At 42.9% G+C, this 15,282-nt stretch overlaps 1 protein-coding gene and 1 long non-coding RNA gene across 2 annotated transcripts in view; one reads left to right on the top strand and one right to left on the bottom strand.

Annotated features, from left to right (window-relative positions):
- LOC144791793 (guanylate-binding protein 1-like) overlaps positions 1-15,282 on the top strand; it is a 507,850-nt gene that overhangs the window by 190,478 nt on the left and 302,090 nt on the right. The window contains exons 4-5 of the mRNA XM_078666562.1: positions 13,903-14,030; positions 14,250-14,359. Coding sequence (XP_078522688.1) covers positions 13,903-14,030; positions 14,250-14,359 — 238 coding nt within the window. The remainder of the gene's footprint in view (positions 1-13,902; positions 14,031-14,249; positions 14,360-15,282) is intronic.
- LOC144791794 (uncharacterized) overlaps positions 1-15,282 on the bottom strand; it is a 328,798-nt gene that overhangs the window by 178,114 nt on the left and 135,402 nt on the right. The window lies entirely within an intron of this gene.

The following is a 15,282-nucleotide window of genomic DNA, read 5'->3' as shown; positions in this document are numbered from 1 at the left end:
AAGGAGGAAGTCTACAAGATGTTTGCCTTAGGGGTGATTGAGTCCTCTAACAGTCCTTGGGCCAGCCCAGTGGTTTTAGTCCCAAAGGCTGCCGCGCCAGGTGCCACACCCGAACTCCGGTTCTGAGTGGACTACCGAGGACTCAATTCAGTCACTAGGACTGACGCGCACCCCATTTCCAGAGCTGATGAGCCCATTGATCAGTTAGGGGCTGCTCGGTACCTCAGCACGTTTGATTTGACGTCTGGGTACTTGCAGATCGCCTTGACTGATGGGGCCAAATAGAGGTCAGCATTCTCCACACCAGATGGGCACTACCAATTCCGGGTTATGCCCTTTGGGATGAAGAATGCCCCTGCCACCTTTCAGAGGTTGGTCAACTAGATGTTGGCTGGACTGGAGGATTTCAGTGCCGCCTACCTGGATGACATTGCAGTGTGCAGCACCAGTTGGGAAGAACATATGCGCCACCTCTGGGAAGTGTTGATGGCACTGCGAAAGGCAGGCCTCACGATCAAGGCGAGTAAGTGCCAGATCAGGCAGGGTTCCGTGGTGTACTTGGTGCACCAGTTAGGGAGCGGCCAGAGGTGGAGTGCAATTCAGCGTGAGGCATTTGCTGTGGTCTGGGCACTGAATAAGTTGAGACCATACTTGTTTGGGACTCACCTCCGGGTTCAAACAGACCACAGGCCCCTCAGATGGTTAATGCAGATGAGGGGTGAGAACCCAAAGTTGTTGAGGTGGTCCATTTCCCTACAGGGGATGGACTTTACGGTGGAAAACCACCCTGGTACAGAACACGCCAATGCTGATGGTCTGTCCAGATTTTTCCGCCTTAGTGACGAGAACTCCCAAGGGGAAGGGTAGTTCTCCCCACATTTCAGCTGGAGGGGACACGTGTTAGACCTGGTATCATTGGCATGAGTCTCCCTTCCATTTTTCACTGATTGCCTCCTCTGTTTTTGATATGTTTTGCTGGTTCGATGCTTTGGGCACTGTGCCACTGCTATTCAGTGCCACAGTGCAAGTGCTCCCTATGTTAAATTGATATATTGATTAGTGACTCCATGATTGGGTTATTTGATTTACTTGTCAGACCCTAGTACAGAGCACCATGTGTGCCCAGGGCTTGTAAATCAAATGCTGCTGGTGGGCTTGCAGCACTGGTTGTGCCACCCACAGAAGCAGCTTGTAAAGTGTGTCTCAGGCCTGCCATTGCAGAGCCTATGTGCAGTCTAGGACTGCCATGTCGACTTGGCAAGTGCACCCACTTGCCAGTCCCTAAACCTACCATTTTCTTCACACTAGACACCCCTATGGTAGGCCCAAGGGCAGGGTGCATTGTAAGATTAAGGTAGTACATGCCCTGGTGTCTGTGGTATGACCTAATAGTGAATTACAGCTATTTTTATTTTTCACTATTACAAGGCTACCTGTTCCCCATAGGCCAGAATGGGCAGTTTAATTATTACATCTTATAATCCTAACTGACTCAGGGAAACATGGTAGAAATTCAAATTTAGTATGCTCGAACTCAGAATGATAAAATACATCTTTTAGTAAAATTGGTTTCAACATTCTGTGTTTGAAAATACCACTTTTAGAAAGCAGGTATTTTCTTGCCTAACTATCCAAGCCTGCCTATGCTAGGTTGTGTATTCCTTGTCTGGAGTTTGAGTGACAGGGGCTGGGGGATTCCAGGGGAGAGGATAAGTCAGCACAGTGCTGAATAGACAGATCTGCATCTAGATGGGTGGGAGGAGTTGCACCTGGGACCTGAATAGGTCTGCGCCTTTCCTCCACAATGCTGGATCCACCTCCTTTGGTGTGTCTGATGTCCCTGACCTGCACTGCCAAAGGAAGAGAAGGAGTCCTGTCAACAAAATGCTCTAGGACTGACCAGAACTGGTTTGGACTAGGTAAAGGCTTCTCTGCCTTCAGAGAACAAAAAGAAAAGTAGTATAAATATTGGGATCCAGACCCAAGAATTTTAGATCACTTCTGGGAACAAGATGAACCTTTTGCCAAGGAGAAGAACCAAGGAAGCTGCAGGAGTTTGGACTGCCCCTCTGCCAGTGTGCTGTTTGCTGGGTTGGCCTGCAGTGGTTTCTTTATTGCCTAGGAAAGGAGAAAGAACTTTCAAAGAATATTACTCCAAGGGCTTGAACTTGTGCTTGCCTCCTGCTGAAGTCTCAGGGACAAAAGACTTCACCTTCAGCTCCCCTCAGAGTTTCCTTGCTGGGAATTCTGTCTACAAAATCCTGCTTGTCGTTGGGAGCTGGAAGCGTGACGCATCGAGAGAAGCATGTGCAGTCACAGCTGTTGCCGTCGCATCGCCGGAGAAGCGTGTTGCCGCCGCAGAGGTCGCCGTCGCATCGCCAGAGAAGCGTGTCGCTGGGCTTTATGCAGCTCCTAAGCTACAGAGTTCGCCACCCGGCGTGGACGCATCGTCTTCACGTCGTTGCATCAAGGGCGCCATCTTATGTCATCGCACCGGATCGTCGCATCGCATCGAGGCGCCATCTTGCGCATCGCAACCGGGCTGCAGGATGAGAATCTACGCATCACCTCTGCTCTGGTAAAGGATCGAGACGCATCCCCTACTCTGAGCAAGCATTGAGGCACGACGCATCATCTCCCCGAAGCACGGAACCGACGTATCTCCCACTCTGCGAGCCTTTTATTTGTTTTGCGTTACACATCCAGGTACTTTTGTGAGAACTGTGTTCCATTTATCACCAACTTGAACTAATTAACTTCTACCATCTTTAAGCCAATTTTAAGTACAGTATCGTGGATTTTTGTCGTTTGTGGTCTTGTGTTAAGTCTATGTAAAGAATACTTATTTTTATAAAACCTTTGGGGTCTATCTGTAGTGTTTCACTGTATTGCTGTGTATATTCACAAATGCTTAACACACTGCCTCTGAGATAAGCCTGTCTGCTCGTGCCAAGCTACCAAGGTGGTCAGCAGGGGTTATCCAGAAGTGTAATCGCCTTTCCCTGACTTAGAAGCAAGGGTCCCTATTTGGTCAAAGGTGTACACCATTGCCAATACAGACTCCCAGTTCTAACATTGAGCAGCGCGGTTCCTGTGCTACAGCCTTGCCTGAAACCAGATTGGAAGGAGTCAAGTAGGTTGTATTAGTTTGTGTCTGTCGAGTTGTTGCAAGACACATTTCTCCATGATTTATTCTAAGAACGGTAGGTTAGAGATACGTCGTAGATTGTTCAGATCATTAGGGTCAGCCTTGGGGTTTTTGAGAATCGGTGTGATTTGACCAAGTTGGAGGGAATCCGGTACATATCCAGTGGCAAGGGAGGTGTTAAATATTTTTATCCAACATGGAGTGATAATGTGGTTTAGGTTGTGTACCATTTTAGCAGGAAGAGATTCCTTGGTGTGTGGAGTCGGCTTTAACTTCTCAATTATATTAAAGACTTCTAGTTCAGTTATGGGTTTGAAATTTGACCAATTAGCGCTGTTTTTCAATTGTGTGTTGGAAGGGCTGTCGTCCGTATCATTCGGTGTTGATGGATTATGGGAAGGTTCGGGTAGTTGGGCTGATGAAGAGGGAAGAGGATAGGTGTGGGTGGGTAAAGGAAGTGAATGGTTGGTGACTTGAAGGAAAGATTGATCAATTTTATCCTTTTTATCTGTGAAGAAGTTAGCAATTTCATAACATCTTTCTTTGGAGGCTGTTATTTCGTTTGGGGCAGAAGAGGTCTGTTGTTTGAATTTGTTAAACGGCTCTCTGGATCTGTTCTTTGCACGGTCTAGTTGGATACGAAAGAAGGATGCTTTTTCTCTGTAAATGTGCTTCTTATAGCATAGCCTAGCAGCTATGAGGCGAGATAGCTGTAATGAGGAGGGGTTTTGTCTCCATGTCCTTTCTGCAAGTCTGAGTTCTCTTCTTTCATTGTTGAGATCAGAGTTAAACCATGATTTCGATTGAGTTGATCTTTGTTGTTTGAGTTTGAATGGTGCCACTTGGTCGAAAACTTCTGTTACCACCTTGTTGAAGTGTTTAGTGAGCTCATTTGCATTTTGAGAGTGCGGGACCATTGAAGTTGTTCACTAATCTTTGATTTAAGTTCTGTGGAGGGGACATGCTTGGGGTTTCTGGTCCACAGCTTGGGTTTGTTAGCTGGGTCTTCGTGAGGTTTTGCAATATTCTTGATGATGAAGAGAATGAAATGGTGGTCTGACCAGTCAATGGAGACGATGTCATTTAGGGAGATCAGTTCATTTCTTGTGATGATTGCGTCTAGGGTAGCGCCTTTGATGTGGGTTGGTTTATTGCAGAGTTGCTTTAGGTCCTTAGTCTCAAGAAGGTTCATGAGGCACCTGACTAAGGAGTCTTCTGTGTTGTTCCAGTGAATGTTAAAATCTCCCAAGAATACTTCCTTCGAATCACAAAGGGAGAGCTGAGTAAGTAAGTCAGCGAACTCTTCTAGTGAAGAGTGGGCGATCACCAGGTGGGTGACAGATAGTGTGAAGTTTGATCGGTGGAGAGCCTTTGTTGTTATGTTCAACGCTGAGGTATTCAAAGGTCGAGTATTCTGCATTCTTTACCACGGAAAGTTGGATTTCTGTTTTGTGGATTAGGGCTAGACCTCCACCTGTCCTTTCCGTCCTGTCATGTCTAATGATGGAGTACCCAGGAGGAATGAGTAGGTCAAGAAGGGACAACTAGTGGTCATTGATCCAAGATTCAGTAAGGAAAGCAATGTAAAGTCCCTCACTAAGAATGGTTTAAGCGATCTCCGTAGCATGTTGTGCTGCAGAACCACAGTTGATGAGCATGCAAGGAACAGGGCAGGGATTATCCTTAGCAGATTTGATGATATTGATGGTGGTGTATTGAGCGGGAGGTCTGGGTGAGTTAGGAATTTTGTGGATTCCATTTAAGCCCACAATAACTGGAATAGAGGAGGTAAGACAATTAGCAGCCGTCTAGTTCCCAGGGAGGTAGGAATCACTAAGAGCATTCCCTTCCACAGCTGAGAGAGGGCAGTGTGCACGGTGTGGCCTGGGGGCCCGCCGGCACAGGGAAATGGTAGGTCAAGGGAGGCATTGCAGGGAGTTCAAATAGCCTGTGGGTGAAGTTTAAACAGTGTGAGAGTGGACAAGGATGTTCAGGTTTAGTAGATCCTGTCTAAGGAGCGCTAAGTCAGTCGTGAGAGAGTTGAGTTTAAGATTTATTCTGTTCAGAATCTGTGAGGGAGAGTTGGAGGATTATCCTGCCTTGAGGGTGAGGGGAGATGCTGTGAGATCTGCGGACAAGGGTGAAGGAATCATTGCGATAAGGGGGTAGTCTGTGTCATTAGGACTAGTATTGAAAATGATGTGAGTTGGATGCTTAGGGGCTGCCTTGTGAAGGGGTGGAGTGTCGGCTGAGTAGTTAGTCGATAATGTTCTCTGAATAGGGGCCACATTGCAAAGACTGCTGTGAGTCTCATTAATTGCAAAGAGATTGGCCACGTTGCGGGGACTGTAGTGGATCTCATTTGTTGCTGAGTGAGAAGACGTCAAGGAGGGAGCAGAGGATGACCATCTAGCAGGCAATTTTCTAGGGTGAGTGATGGAGGGGGAAACAAGGTTGTTCGTTGTGACCGGGTGAACTTGAGCGTTGGTGACAGTCAGGAAGAAAGCTGCCCATTCTAAGTGAAGGGGGCCGAGAGCTCTACGCTATAATGGTGATTCTTAGCAAAGGCCTTGGTATTGTTCTTCATCTGAGTGAGGGGAGTAGGGGTGCCATTAGAAGGCAGGGCACAAGCAGTGGGAGTCTTGGAGACAGGGCTGGGTGGGAGGCCCGCGGCCATGGGCAATGCATGCGTATTAACGAGGTTTAAGTTAGTTTGGTTGCAAGATAGAAAGGGAGGTAGAGAGGTCATTTTGGAATGTATTGGTCTACCATGTGTGTTAGGGGATGTATTGAAGTTGATGTGATTGTTCAGGTTGGTCTCGGGTAAAGAAGGGGGATTTTTGGGAGGAAAAAGGCAGGACTGTTCAGGGTGGTTGGGTTGAGTAACAGGGGAGAGAGGTGATGGGAGGATTGGGCCTGGGTAGTGAGTGAAAAGACCAATGTATGGAAGTGTCTATCAAAGATGTTAAGGTGAGGATCAGTGGCTTGTATGAATATATTACCAGTCTTGAAGATGGATATATTAATTTCCCCTTTAAAAGATGGAGAGGGTTTGTTGTCATTTTTAATCTATACAGAAAGATTGTCTTAGTGGCTGGGAGGAGGATATGGAAGATGTTTTTCCATTTAGCCGGAAGCTTGGAATGGAAGATAAATTTGGTTTTCTCAGAGGCATTAGTCAAGCTGTGGTAAGTATCCACGATTAGAGTTTCTGGGTGCTGTTTCAGTAGTTTACGTTTGAGATTCTTCTTGGCATTCTTTTTGATATTTGTCGGGTACATGATGTTCCACGAGTTTGGACCATACCTCACGAGGGCAGTGTAGGGTGGTTTATGGGGGAGCATTCCTGAGGACATGTTTGTATGAAGAATAGTATAGTACACTGGTGGGGGTAGCCGTTAAGTGTAAAATAAAGTTACAAATAGTTACCGAGATCCAGGGAAGAGTCCTTCAGAAGCAACGCAATGACAATTCAATTTTGAAGTAGTTCTGATGACATGTATATCTTTGCCAGTTGGTGGTGGAGGGTTGGCATGAACCACTAGGCTTGAAGACAGGGTAGGGACAGAGAAACCTCTCTTTGATTATTGACATGCTGTCTGCAGATAATTATTGTACTGATTATTTAAGTGATTACGGTTGAGAAGCACCTTGCAGAAACTGATCAAAGAAGGCCTATTTTTAGATTGGGTAGAAGGTTTCATGTACATTGGGCAAGGAGTCTTTCTTCAGGTTCTGTGATTGATTCTGGAAACAAAGTCCTATTTCTATAACTTAATTTAAACCTCTGTCCCTTTCATTGGGCAGTGGATCACCATCTTCAGACGGCAATGAAATTGAGAGGTAAACATCCCGCGAGGCCGCTTTAAGTAACAAGGCCTTCTTGCAGGTCCAGGAGGTACTTCTCATTTCTCAGCAACGGAGGAAGAAATCGGCGAGGGACCAATCACGTCGTGGTCCGGGCAGTATATTCCAGGCCCCAGTCAGAGCTCACGGTAGGCAAACATGGAGGTTCACTACACTCCACTGGCCAGGACTGCACCGAGTAATCGTAACCGGGATCAGCAGCAACTGCTCCAGGCTTCCCCAACGTCCTTTGAACAAAAACGAAAAACAACTGGACTTTGGATTTTTCTTTATGTGCTGACTGCTTTGAACTTTGTTGCACGATTACACTGTAAAGTGCTGAACCTTTTTGCTTCATAGGTCCTAAGATGGTGCACATTTTGATGGATAGTTATGTTGTTCATTAATCTGCAGGAAGCTCACATTTTGCATGAATTAGACACATATGCCTCTAATTGGTTTTGGGCATTTATGTTTGCAAGAAATACATTTGAAATTGAAAACGTAGCATTGCAGCTTTAATGTTAAATTTGTTTTGTTTCCCATGCTTTTCATTGGGATCTACCATCCAGTCTCACAGTAAGGGGATTTGGATGTGGTGCGTTAGACAAAGGAAATGCTTCAGATAGAGCTCTAATGGATGATATCATAATGGATAATGGACTAGTGGATCATTGGCGTCTTAGCCAACCAACAGAAGCAGAATATACATTCTTTACCCCACTCATGGCACCTTTTCTCGCCTAAATTATTTTTTAACATCACAGAAAGTGGTCCAATTAGTTACAGAATCTCCCATTTTGAAAACTGCATTATCCGATCACGGCCTGGTCCTTTTATCTCTTGAGCCGGGGCTCTCTAATCCTGGATGCAAACCCTGGCTCATGAGCATTCGAAGACATAAAACTCCTAAGGGTAAATTTCTGTTACAATCGCACCTTCAAGACTACGTTTCGTCTAATCAGGGATCTGTGACCTCTAGCAGGATTATTTGGGCTGCAGCTAAAGCCACTATCACGGGAAAGTTAATGAGGGATGCAGCACTTGCGAATAAACAAAATGTTACAGGGCAAAAAGAGCTAGAGCATGATATTTAATCAAATACTCGTCTATACACAACAAAACCAACTTTGCAGAACCGTAAATTACTTGATCAAGCCCGTATGGCATTAAATAGTCTTTTGGCATCTAAAGCAGAATATGCTCGGCAGAAAATGAAAGGAAGGCATTATGAAGAAGGGGAAAAGGCAGGGAGACTTCTGGCTGCACATTTACGTTAAAAAAAGCAGCTATGACCATCCCTGCCAATAAAACAGCACAGGGTAATATCCTCACATGGCCACAAGATATGGTGGATGAATTTGCCTCCTTTTATCAATCGCTTTATACCCCAGGTACTCATGTAGATCTGGATAAAATGTCCACTTTTCTTGAAAGAGTAGAACTTCCCGTCTTTCTGATGATGGAGCTCTCCTTTAGGGTGAAATCAATAAGGAAGAGATATCTCGTGCAGTAACACATTTACCTTACCACAAGGCCCCTGGTGAAGATGGATTTCCAGTTGAATTTTACCGATGGACAAAGCATAATGTTGTTGACATTTTGCATTCCACATTCCGAGAAGTGGATAGAGTATCCTCATTATGAATTCTTTCTAACAAAGCACTTATCACTGTACTGCCTAAACCTGGTAAAGATCCCTTGTTATGTAGTAGTTATCACCCCATTTCATTGTTAAATTGTGACGTCAAACTATTGGCCAGTATTTTAGCATCCCGTCTTTGTAAAGTTCTACCCTCTTTGATACATCAGACCCAAGTAGGAATAGTTCCAGGGCAATCTTCTCGGAATCATCTTCGTACACTAGCTCATACTCTATGGTCTGCTAAGTCTTTCCCAAGCTATGCACTGGCGCTTTCATTAGACGCAGAAAAAGCGTTTGACTGCATTGAATGGGAAGACCTTTTTAAGGTGATGGACCGTTTTGGATTAGGAGATCAATGTATCCATAAAGTGCATCTTTTATATGATAACCCATCTGCTCAAGAAAATTGTGTTAGTTTTATTTCTGAATCATTCCTTCTTTCCCCACTCCTTTTTACTCTTAGCCACGGAACCCTTAGTGGCCACTATTCGTCCATCAGATGACATTACATGTATACAACTCCCAATAGGAAACTCTAAACTTTATTTATATGCAGATGATATTCTCCTTACCCATCCCAACCTTCCCCGTTCCATACCATCCCTGCTCCAAATTATCAATGATTTTTCCTCCTTTTCAGGTTATATAATCATTTGGGATAAGAGTGAAGCATTAGCCATTTCAGATGGAACGACAAAGGCGGCTATATAAATATAATAATAAGAGTCTTGTAGAGCGCGCGGCTACCCCCGACGGGAGTGTCCCGGCGCTGAGCAGATATGAGAAGAGGAGCGGTCCGCAGTGAGTAGCCTATCCGAGGCTAAGGAAGGTTAAATAATCATGTTTTTAATAGCTTACAGAAACTACGTTCTGAGGGGGCCTTCCTGATTTGCAGGGGTAAGGAGTTCCAGAGGACAGTTGTTTTGACAGCAAAGGAGCGTCCACCAGTTCTGGCTTTGGCAAAACGAGGTGTGACAAGAAGTTCTAGATGATTAGATCTAAGGTTTCTTATCTGGCGGGATGTGTGAATTCACTTCCTAAGGTATTGAGGACCATTGCCCTTTATTGCTCTGTTGGCAATGGTAAGAGCTTTAAATTCTGTTCGCCTCCTCACTGGCAACCAGTGCAGGCTGCGTAAGTGAGGAGAGATATGGTGCCTGAGTGGGATGTTTCTTATAAGCCTCGCTGCTGCGTTCTGAATTGTTTGTAGCTTTCTGTACAGATAGTCTGGTAAGCCCAGATGTAGACTATTAGCGTAGTCCGATTGGGATGTCACTAGGGCTTGGACAATAGTTTTTCTGCACTCTATGGGTAGAAGATGGAGGAATTTGCACAGCGCTTTAAGTTTCAGGAAACAGATGGAGGAGGCATGTCCAATTTGGGATTTACACAATAGCGTGTTGTCGATTTTGAAACCCAAGTTTCTTACGGAGGTAACAGGACAGGGGGGTGGATTAAGTAATGAAGGCCACCAGTGGTCGGATATGGGGGGCATAGGTTGATTGAAGAAGAGGACTTTGGTTTTGTCGGCATTAAGTCGTAAACAGTTGGTGGTCATCCAGGTGGAGATGTCGATCAGGCAGTGCTTAAATCTAGAGAGCGCTTCCTCTGACTGGTCTTTAAAAGAAAACATCAGCTGAGTGTCATCAGCATATGATATGACACCTACATCATGTTGTTCGATGAGTGAAGCTAAGGGAGCAAGATAAACATTAAATAGGGTAGGGCTGAGGGCCGATCCCTGGGGGACTCCGCAGATCAGAGGTCGGGAAGATGAAATAAACGGTTGTAGTCTGATTCTTTGGACTTGTTCTTCAAGGAAGGACTGAAACCATGCTAAAACTGTCCCTTCAATCCCTAGCTGTTTAAGTCTGTTAAGAAGAATCTTGTGGGCCACCGTGTCAAACGCTGCTGACAGGTCAAGCAGCACCAGCATTGCACAGCAGCCCTTGTCCATGGTTTCTCGGATAGTTTCCGTTACTTCCAGGAGTGCAGTCTCGGTGCTGTAGCCAGCTCTAAATGCGGACTGAGTGTCATGTAACAGCTTGTTGGTTTCTAGGAAATTCGATAGTTGTTTTTGTACCACCTTTTCAAGAACCTTGGCTGGGACAGGCAAAAGGAATATAGGTCTAAATTTGTTTAAAATAGTGAGATCTGCGTTTTCTTTTTTTAGAATGGGTTGAATAAGGGCAGTTTTCCGCATATCCGGATAGATGCCTGTCTCCAGTGAGGCATTCCAGAGCATATTTAGTGAGGGGTTGAGTAAATGGGCCAATTCTTTGTACTGTTTAGCCGGGAGGGGATCTAAGGGAGAGCCAGATTTAATTTGCTGCAGTAGATTAGGCGAAGTATCGCGGCTGGGTGGGTCAAAAACTGACCAAGGAACTGAGTGTGGGGAGTGAGGAGGTATCAGAATTTCATTCACGGCAAATGAGGTATAGATGTCCTCAATTTTTTCTTGGAAAAAACTCAATAGGTTTTCACAAAGGGTCACTGAAGGAGTGATGTTGCTCTTCATGGAGTCAGGTCTCATGAAGCTTTGGACAATTTTGAAGACTTCCCTCGAGGTGTTATTAGATATTTTTATTTGAGTGGCTATGTAGTCTTTTATAGCTATGTGCTTCAGTTTGTGAAATTGGTTCACCGCTTTTCTGAACTTAATTTTGGTTTCTGTACTGTAGTTTTTTCGCCATAATCGTTCGAGTCGTTTGCATTTACTTTTTTCGGTTTGAAGGTGCTGTGTGAACCAGAGTGCTGAAGGTTTTTGTCTGGCTGATTTAGTGGTGTTCATGGGGGCAAAAGTATCCAGAGCTGTGGTAACCCATTGATTAAAGGTTGCGGCATCCTTGTTTGGATCGCCTCTACATAATATAGGTGTATTAAGGAGTAGTGGGCCTATAGATTCAGAAGAGACATTTCGCCAGTACCGTCGGACTTCCTGCTTGTTATCCCTATTGTCCAGGTTTATAGTGAAAGTGAATTTGAAAGGGACCAGATGGTGATCAGACCATGCCAGGGGGATAGGTTTTTCTACTGATAGAGTTGAGATATTTGTGAAGACAAGATCCAGTGTGTATGTGTTGATTTCCCTTTCATTGGCAATCTTCACGCCTTAAATATTTGGGAGTAATAGTGAATAAGGGTTTGGAAGGTATGGTTATGGATAACCTAAACCCTTTGATCTCCCAAATGCAGCGTGATTTCAAAAAATGTAAAATATTGGGGCTTTCTCTTTGGCGTAGGGTTCAGGCTGTTAAACTAGTTACTCTTCCACCTTTCATGTATATTATGAGTATGCTCCTTCTCCAGATCCCCTTATCCACGCTTAGACTAATAGACTCCAAGATTAAAACTTTCATATGGGGCTCAGCTGAACCTCACCTTGCTGTAGCAAAATTAAAAGCTCATCAATCATATAGAGGAATTAGTCTACCATCGATAGAACATTATGCCCTTGCGTTGCATCTGTCACAAATATCTTATTTTACATCAGGAATCACTGATGTTCCACAATGGGTTCAAATAGAAAGACATCTATTATCCATAGATTCAGGTCTTTTGATCTATATGGGAGCAGAACTAGTCGTCTTGATCCCAGAAATCCGATTTTATCAGCTATGCATAAATCATGGCAACAAGCGCATCGATTACTTCGTTCAAACTCTCGGATCCATAACAAGGTACCCTTATAGAAAAAAACAGGTATTTGTATTAATGGTTTGATCTTATCCTGGCCTTTATAGGAAGAAGCATGTATTCACTCTCTAGATCACCTCCTTCAAATTGGCGACTTTAAAGCATTTTCACAATTAAAAGAACAATCTAACTTATCCACACAGCAGTCTTTAAAATATCTCCAACTCCAACAGTGTTTGAAAAAGCAATTAGGATCACACCCATGAATATTACAACGCTCACCAATGTTATATCTAACCACATGGGGTAAACATAAAAGAGTGTCATCTGGTCTTTACAAAACTTTCACCCTACCTCTCTTTTCACACCCCTTTCTCAAGACCTTAACTCCATTTCTCCACGTCTCCAAATCTTTCACTTCTTTCACACTATTCTATGATACTTTACGTTCTTCTCCTTTTCTTCTTATTTACACTTTCATAAGCCATTCCCCTATATCTAATTATTAATTTAATAATGCTTATGTCATAATTTTATAATTAAGTTAATCTTCTTATGCTAATACACTTTGTCATCACTATTAAGGTGATCCGATGTATTACTCCTTGATTGTTACTATATCTATTTGATTGTTAATATAAATTATAGGTATTTTCTTTTTCCCATCTATATTTCTTTCTTGTGTGCCTGCTTTCATTTCCCTTATATTTCCCCCTTCCCTCCCTCTCTATTTGTTCTATTTCTTTTTCATCATACCTTTCAATTTCCTCAATATTTAAAATGTTAGTTATACAATCTTACTTATATTCAGCATGTCAATTTATATATGTCTTTTATATTTATGTATATGTTCTTTATTATCAAATGCCACATATCTACTGTTGCTATTTATCCTTGTAGTAATATTCATGTATCTTCATAATATCTGCTGATATTTATTACTGTTGTTTATGATTCATTTAATTTTTTCTTATTTTTTACAAAACTTAATAAAAAAATTCAACACAAAAAGAATCGGCTTAATGTGGAGCTTCAGGACATTTTATTCATATCCAATTTATGAAGACAAAAAAGATTCTGTTAGAGTAAAGGTCGAGGGTATAGTTTGTGAAGGCTGCTAATGTTACTCACTTATCCTCTGGGCAGTTATACATCCTTTTGGGCAATTGAAGATGTGCACACTTAGTCTTACAGAGAAAATACATCTATTTTAACATGCTCTTTATTTTGAAGCAATTCTTTATCTTTTCTGGCTAATGATAAAAGATCCTCTTTCTTTGCTGAAAAAAATGAAGCGGTTCATTTTAATTGACAGCTGGGTCACCAGGGCCTGATATAGAGTTTAGCAAATATGTTGGATATCCCTAGGCACTTGTAATAAGGCAAATGGGACATCTGTTATATTTGGAACAGAGCAACCCTCCACCAGATTCTTAGTCAGGTCCTAAGACGGTGTACATTATGGTGGATTGGTATGTTTTTCATTAATCTGCAGTAAGCTCATATTTTGCATGAATTAGACACATATGCCTCCAACTCCTTTTGGGCATCTATATTTACAAGAAATACATTTGAAATTGAAAACATAGCATTGCCACTTTAATTTTAAATGTGTTTTGTTTCCCAGGCTTTTCCTTAGGATCTACCATCCAGTCTCACACTAAGGGGATTTGGATGTGGTGCGTACCACACCCTCAGAAACCTAAGCATACCCTAGTGCTTCTGGACAGTGAGGGCCTTGGCGATGTGGAAAAGGTGAGTCGTCAGAGATGGCCTTGTCTTTAGACAACTGACCAACATTTTTAAATTGGAAATACTTTATATTTATCTGTTTAATGTCAATGGAGACCTTTACTTGTTCCACAGCACTAGCAGTTAACTAAAGTATTGTAAATTCAAATAGTTAGAAAAACAGTTTCTCTAATTAATCCCTATAATTGTGAATACAAAACTTGTATTTTGTATTTTTTCCAGGGAAATACCAATAACGATAACTCAATATTTTCTCTGGCAATACTACTGAGCAGTGCCTTCGTCTATAACAGCATGGGCACCATTGACCAATGTGCACTTGATCGACTGCAGTATCCTTTGGAAAACTCATCAGTGTCATGCACGTATATTCTTCTCTGAATCCATCCTTAGAAACTTGCATTTATTGTCCACCTTGGCCTTTCTAGTGAGGGTGTCGTCAATACTAGAGCTCCGTGGTCCCACGTTATAGGGCAGATTGTTGAATTGAGGGCATAGAATGCACTGATCAGTATTTGTGCTTGGTTCTTTGTCAAGGAGCCTGTGTTCTCATGTCAGCTGTGTTGATGTCACACACTGCTGTATTTGTAACTGGAGAAGTCCATATTGCCACATATGCTCTGCTACTACCATCATATTAATATGAATGCTATATAAAATTAAATTAAGTTTCATATGTAACACTATGTAGGATAGTAATGAAAGTAAAGAATTGTTAAGCTGCTTAAAGGCAGTGGATGATCTGTTGCTGTCCACCGCATTACCTCACTAAGGAAGTGGACGTCAATGAGTCGTCCATCAAATTAGGAAAGGAAATCCTTCTGGAGCAAGCACCTGAGGCATTTACTTTATAAAAGCAAAGTTGCAATATGAGGAAAATAGTTCCCTCGAGCTCAGACTTTAAAAAAAGAAAATTTATATTACTCACAGTGCACTGTCACATCAATCAAAGGGAAAGAAGACCGTAAATAAGAGAGGCACCATTTTTTATCAGGAGAAGTGTGGAAACGCTAGGTGTTAGGAATTTTATTGATCCCCACTAGAAGTGAGGAAAATTAATGATCCTAGCTTTAGTTTGAGGTTTGCTGGGCATTGTGTTTAAGAAACCTTGTGGGATCCAGACAAGTTATACTGCCCTGGACTCCCCTTTGTGTCTAGTTTTCAGAAATATCTGTTTTTGGTAAATTTCCCTATGTGGAAGTCGAGCCCTGGCTCAAATTCCACAGCTGTCCACATGCCAAGAAGGGTAATTGTT

Source organism: Lissotriton helveticus, chromosome 11, assembly GCF_964261635.1.
Source record: "Lissotriton helveticus chromosome 11, aLisHel1.1, whole genome shotgun sequence".
Classification (NCBI taxonomy): domain Eukaryota; kingdom Metazoa; phylum Chordata; class Amphibia; order Caudata; family Salamandridae; genus Lissotriton; species Lissotriton helveticus.
Note: the sequence above shows the minus strand (reverse complement) of the source record. Positions and strands in the feature narration are given on the sequence as shown.